We start from the raw sequence: 6,386 nt of genomic DNA, 5'->3' as shown, positions 1-6,386 counted from the left end.
AACGTGGTGCTAATGAGCTGTGCAGCCTAGTGGACAGGGCTGCAGCGCTTGTGAAATGTTCAGGGTGCCAGACGTTTATTTAAAACCTATACGTTGGAATCCCTGATATGTCTGGATGTTTACGGACAGGCTCCTACTGGAGCAGAACCCGTGTCTATTCTGGAGTCAGGCTGAGTCAGGCTGTCCCTGACTGGAGTCAGGCTGAGTCAGGCGGTCCCTATTCTGGAGTCAGGCTGAGTCAGGCTGTCCCTATTCTGGAGTCAGGCTGAGTCAGGCTGTCCCTATTCTGGAGTCAGGCTGAGTCAGGCTGTCCCTGACTGGAGTCAGGCTGAGTCAGGCTGAGTCAGGCTGAGTCTGCCCCTGTCCCTGACTGGATATCAGTGTCTCCTATATTGTTTGGTGTTTTTTCCAGGTCAGGTTGAAACAGTTGGAGAAGGGATATGGCTGGACTGGGGTGTACTGTCTGCTCGGTGTTGGGGGGGATGAGAGAGGCCTTGGGCCTGCCAGTTGTAAACCTCTTCCTCCCTCGTGTTGGTGTCTGTGTGGCTGCTTGTCTGACTCTTACAAACACGACCTGGTGCTGTTGATGCAGGAGATGGAAGTTTTGGTTGCCTTCCCCCTGGTTTAGTCACCGTTCTATTCTGAGTGTGTCTGAGAGCTATTAATACACCAGCAGGGAGGGGGTCTGTGTGAAGGGCTGCCCTCAGCCAGGGAGATGCAGGGAGGGGCGTCTCCGCTCTCTGCACACTCACACCCCGACCCCGTGCTGCCGGCAGGAGAAGCCTCGGGCTGGGAGAGACCGCGGCAGGAAACGGTCACTATCACCGGGCCCCCCATCTCCACGGGAACGCACGACTTAACTGTCAGTGTGTTCTGGCATGTTAAGAGTGTTTGCTTCACACTCACAGATGTGTCCTACCTCAGTCCTCCACCTGCCCCCATTTACAGCCTAATCATAACGTCCATCTGGAGGAAAAAGGAATAATTGTCTTAGAACGTCTTAAAAGTGGACAACAAAGCCTCTTTTAGCTTGTTGTGTTTTTCTTGAACAGAGTGCACCCTGGGTAAAAGGAAACGAGAAGACGAGGAGGAACTGGAGCAGGAGGAGAACCGCATGAACCCCCTCAGATGCCCAGTCAAGTTCTTCGAGTTCTACCTCTCTAAATGGTGAGAACCAGGCCAGCCCTGCAGACAGGAAGAACACACAGTAACCCCAAAGTGTTACTTGTTGTGTACTTCAATGCCGACTAAAGTCCCGGTGTGTGTTCTGTTCCCGCAGCCCCAACGCCGTGCTCAGCAGTTCCACCTCCATCTACCTGCTTCCGGAGAGAACCTGCACCATCGACAGCGACCTGTGGTACTCCGAGACGCCCATGTCCAGGGGAATGCTCGGAGTCCTGCTGAACCGCATCCTGGCCGTGAGGGACATTTCTGGGGAGCCCTCAGGACAGCGCAACGTGGACTGAACAGTCACACAGCACTGGGGATACGCTTGTGGTACAAAAGGTGCCAGACTTCTTTTTCCGTTTCTTTGGCAAGATACAGTACTAACACCATTTGTAGTAACTTGGGAAATGTAATGACACCGTGTTATGGTTTAGTCACTTGAGTTTATTTTAATCAGGGCAGTGAGGAGGGAAGTGTTTCCCGGGGCCAGTGGATGGTAGTTTTGTTATTGTTTTAGTGGCATCTTGTGTAGCCCCTCTGGCCCACATGCTTACCTGAGAAGCTCCCTGATCTTCCTCTAGGTTTTCACTAGTGAATAATGTCACACTAAGGTAGTTGAACCACAATTTATGTTTTTACAAGAAAACTGTACTTTATACTTTGTACATGTCAAATGCCACCATGTTCTACCCAAATAACAAACAGACAAGTTGTTTTGGTGACAGTTTGGAACAGCGCGTGTTGTGTGTGCCGTGGTTTGGAAGAGAAGGAAGGTAGACGTTGTGGGATTGGATCATTTGTTTATATTGTATTGGAGATCTATTTTTATTACACATTTTTATAGAGAACAGCATTTTACTTAAAATTCATTTATTTAAAATGAAAATTAAATGCAATACTGGTTTCCTTTTCATTCCAAAGCAGATTTGTAACTATATAATTGATGGCACTGTATATTATCAAACAGTTAAGTTTCAAATCTGCACTGAGAAAGGACAGTCTATGGAAATGAATACCTGTACAGTAATAACCTTTCACCTGCTTTAGTTGTTGTTTTATTTAATCGTAAAACAGATGTTGCCATTCATTAAACCACATCAACCTTGAACCTTTTAAAAATGTTTTATTGTTCATTGTCATGTTTTTCAAATGTCTTTACAACAATGAGTTTACATCGTTTTGTGAAGTGAGAGGATTCAGAAATCCATATATTTTTTTGTTTTGTTTATAACAATCCACAAAGCCGTTATTAAATCAGTTTAATCTGTACTGTTGCATACAGGCAAATGCAAAAACGTTGTTATGCAGACTTGATTCCGGACAATAGTATTAACCTATACACAGATACAAATCTGATTTCATGTGATTCATTTGATGTTGAACCAATCACGTTGGACAGTTAGGACAACGGAAGCGCTTTCGGTCAAAATGTGTCATTTGTCTTCAATATCTCCTGAAACATTCAGACTTTCAGCTCTAATGGGACAGTTGAATTTGGTTTCTGTCCAACCTACTCTGGTGTGAACAGTTGGGTCCACTTCTGTCATTGCGGGATTTATGTTTAAAAAAAAGAAAACTGCTGTTGATTCAAACAGTGTGCAGATTCTGTTCCGTATTCAAGAAATAAGGACATTATGGACTACCTAATCAAGTAAACAATATAAAACAAGGCAGTTCTAGACAAGCCGGTGTTGACAACTGATTCTAGCTACTTTTCTAGGTTAATTCCTCAAACATTTGCTTTAGAATGCTTCTTCAATTCAAGTAAATTATGTACAAAATGAAACTAATCTTGAAACAGGTCTACATCATGCATCCTAATCTGGGTAAGATTTTCATGAGAGAAGTTAAGGCGTAGACAATTTAAACATGTCACTCTTTGAGGAAACTTAGACCTTAAGATCATCGAGTCTTGTCTTGTTGTTGCTGTGCTTGCTTGATCGACTCGTTCGTCGTTGATTCTCTTCAGGTACTCCCAGAACAGGGCTGGACCTGGCCTGCTTCATGTCACCCCCTTCCGGTTTACTGTTCCTCTCCACGGCCAGGTTATCTCTGTTCTGCTTGTAAGCCACCTTGCTGTTGTAGGGGTGGTAGGTAGAGTCTGGTTCAGTCAGGCTGTATTTGTCAGAGTGGTACGGCTCAGAAGCCTGGTGATGACTGGGGAAGTAATTATACCTGGGAACAAATGGTACAACAGTCTCGCTAGCGGTCTTGGATGCCGCTTCCGACGCGGCCTGAGACCGTTTGTAGCGGAGGCCCTGGCGACACTTGGTGAAACCCAGATGGTAAATCTCCACTAGATTAAGCAGCAGTGAGACGCAGGCCACCGCTAACATGAAGATGATGAAAATGGTCTTTTCCGTCGGACGGGAGATGTAACAGTTGACCACGTTAGGGCAGGGAGAGCGGTTGCATGTGTACAGCGGCTTCAGCTCAAAGCCGTACAGTAAGTACTGAGCTACGATAAAGCCCACCTCAAACAGAGTCTTGAAGATGATGTTGAAGACGTACGTGCGGAGCAGGACCCCCTGCAGACGGATCCGGCCCTGTTCGTCCCTAACAGGAGCCTTCTTGGCCTTGGTCCCCGGCAGCAGCTGTTGCTTGTCGTTGCTAATCGTCAGATGGGGTTGTTCCTTCTGCTTGTGCTTTTCTTCCATGCGCACCAGGTGCAGTATGTGTCCCAGGTAGATGAGCGTGGGCGTAGACACGAAGATGATCTGCAGCACCCAGAAGCGAATGTGAGAGATGGGAAAAGTTTTGTCATAGCAGACGTTCTGACAACCGGGCTGCTTGGTGTCGCAGGTGAATCCGGACTGTTCGTCACCCCACACCTTCTCCGCCGCGGTCCCGAGAACCAGGATGCGGAAGATGAACAGCACGGTCAGCCAGACTTTGCCCACGACTGTGGAATGTTCCTGGGCACTCTCCAGCAACTTCCCCAGCAAGTTCCAGTCCCCCATGGTGGCGCACACATACGCTCAGTCTTCCAGAGAGATCCGCCTCAGGAACCTACAACCAGAGATGAAGTTCACTGTAAACTATGTAAACAGAAACAAGGTAGGCTACGATTTTTGGATTGAAAACCAAATGGCAGAGAAAAAAGGATTTGGTCTAGAACATTCATGGATGGCAGTTTGGAGGGCTTGAGTATTGTTCACAGTTTTCTCAGTCATTAAACCTGGGGTGTTATCGCTCAGCTTCGGACATTATTTTCCTTTAGAACGGATTTTGTTGCACACTTCAGCACGCGGAGATGAAAGCCAAAACACTTTACTGACCTCTCCAGCGCCTTCATTTGTTTGGTCGTTTTTGGCACGTAAATGCAAGAGTTTTTATTTGCTGGAGAATGCTTTTCTTTGATTAACCAGATTCCTTCATATGGATGCTTCGCTCCAAGTTTCTCTCGTTAGGTTTCTTTTTGTTCTAAAACATTGTTTCATGCAGAGACGAACATTAAGGTATTTTCTTTTACCCACAGAACATCCTGAACTTGGCCTTTTGCCATGTTCCTAGATAGTTTCAATATGCTTGAAAGCACTTGGAAAAAAACTGTAGTTTGTAATTGAAGAAGCACATTTTATTGAAGGCTGTGCTTTATAGAAGCACCGTAGACAACAACAGGATGTCCACTCTTCAACTAACACTTATTCCTCAATGAGAAGTCATATCAAACAGATGAACTATTACTCTGCTATTATATATAACACCATGTGTGAACATGAGCACATTCATAGGTTTATTCTTTGGTTTCAGTCCTTGACTCATAATATCACATTATTTATTGTGCTGACCAAACCAAGACTTTGATGGATGTTTCATATTAGGGCTGGGCGATATATCGAATATTAGCGATAATGTCGCAAGAATTTTGACGATGATGGAAAATGTGAAAATATTGTGAATATCGTGAATATCGAATATTATTATTATTATTATTTTTGCTGGTCCTTGTGTTGCTTGTGTTTTAAGATCACCATCTGGCTCCTCTGTGTTCACACACACAAACACACACAAAAACAGACACCGTTTGTGCACATGCTCACAAAGAACATGTCCATGTGAGGTCCATTTTGTCAAGTTGCAAGTACCATGTTATGGCAACTGCTTAAATTTGCACTACACATTTTGTAATTTGTAACAATAGCTGTTTTATCAAAATGTTTTGTTTTTTTGGTTTCTAATTGTGGCAAATGTTTCTAATGTTTTATTTATTTATTATTATTTAAATGCAAATGCAAATCTGTTTACAATATATTGAATATTGTAAACATTTTGACAATATCGAGATATAAAAAAAATATATATATCGCCCAGCCCTATTTCATATTCATGTTTTTATCTATCAATTTATCATCGCAAGTTTCACAACTACTTGAGGTAATCTGGACTTTTGCATTTCTCCTCACTGCTCTCTTCATAATCCATCACATGGCACCATGACATGAAATCATCACAGCTGTAGTTATCCTCTGAGTCACGGTGACTTGAACCAGCAGCTACTGAGACTCATGCTGTTGGACGTCATTACAGGGAGCAACAGTAAGTTTAAAAAAAGAACTTGACTCCTGTCTCAGTTTTCCATTTTGAAACATAATCTAATGGAAAGGAGTCAGTGACATCTAAGAAAGACTCGATCTGATGACTCGTACAGTGGAATGTGTTCTTCTAGCAGAGCTCTTTCTACAGGAGCAAACCCTAGCCTTTTCAACAGTTCTGGCTAACACCAGAGTTGTTTGTGTGTACTTGCAACAATCTATATCACACACACAAAAAACAATTTCTAAGACAACTATATTTGTTGAAATCTTCAGTGAAACGTGTGTCAAGACCCACCTTATTGTGTTGGTATTTCATTCGAGTTGGGAGACAGATGCAGTGTGCTAGCTGCGTCTCTCCTCCCCCACTGAGAGAGACATGTCCTCTGGTCGTGTGACACCCCTCAGCTGATCTTCAGCTCCCTCTGGACTCCAGCCTCTACGTTCAGCTCTCTCTTCTTGAATCTCAGTCGTATAAACCACATACGACTCTCGTATAAGAAGTAAACTGTAGCTGGGCCCCTGCTAGCGCACCCCTTCCCTGTGCAAGCGAAGGATAAAAACTCCCTCCCCAAAGAGAATTATCAAGCTCACTGCTTAAGTGGTGTTTCTGTACATCTGACTGATGGTTAAATAGTCCAATGGGGGGTGGGTTTTAGTCTGCGTTGCTCTAAATATACTTCA

At 44.2% G+C, this 6,386-nt stretch overlaps 2 protein-coding genes across 2 annotated transcripts in view; one reads left to right on the top strand and one right to left on the bottom strand.

Annotated features, from left to right (window-relative positions):
* Nucleotides 1-2,275, top strand: part of LOC134040085 (zinc finger MYM-type protein 3-like) — a 13,003-nt gene extending 10,728 nt beyond the window's left edge. Inside the window, exons 23-24 of the mRNA XM_062486309.1 lie at nt 1,053-1,167; nt 1,280-2,275. Coding sequence (XP_062342293.1) covers nt 1,053-1,167; nt 1,280-1,466 — 302 coding nt within the window. The 3' untranslated portion in view covers nt 1,467-2,275. The remainder of the gene's footprint in view (nt 1-1,052; nt 1,168-1,279) is intronic.
* Nucleotides 2,276-2,280: 5 nt separating this feature from the next.
* On the bottom strand, nt 2,281-6,294 carry gja2 (gap junction protein, alpha 2). Its single transcript, XM_062486334.1, has 2 exons — nt 6,001-6,294; nt 2,281-4,176 (listed from the first exon to the last, which is right to left on the bottom strand). Exon 2 carries the CDS (start codon nt 4,125-4,127, stop codon nt 3,057-3,059), a length of 1,071 nt encoding a protein of 356 aa, XP_062342318.1. The 5' UTR covers nt 4,128-4,176; nt 6,001-6,294; the 3' UTR covers nt 2,281-3,056.
* Between the last annotated feature and the right edge of the window lie 92 nt (nt 6,295-6,386).

Source organism: Osmerus eperlanus, chromosome 19, assembly GCF_963692335.1.
Source record: "Osmerus eperlanus chromosome 19, fOsmEpe2.1, whole genome shotgun sequence".
Taxonomy (NCBI): domain Eukaryota; kingdom Metazoa; phylum Chordata; class Actinopteri; order Osmeriformes; family Osmeridae; genus Osmerus; species Osmerus eperlanus.
The sequence above is the reverse complement of the archived record's forward strand: the minus strand, read 5'-3'. Positions and strand labels throughout refer to the sequence as shown.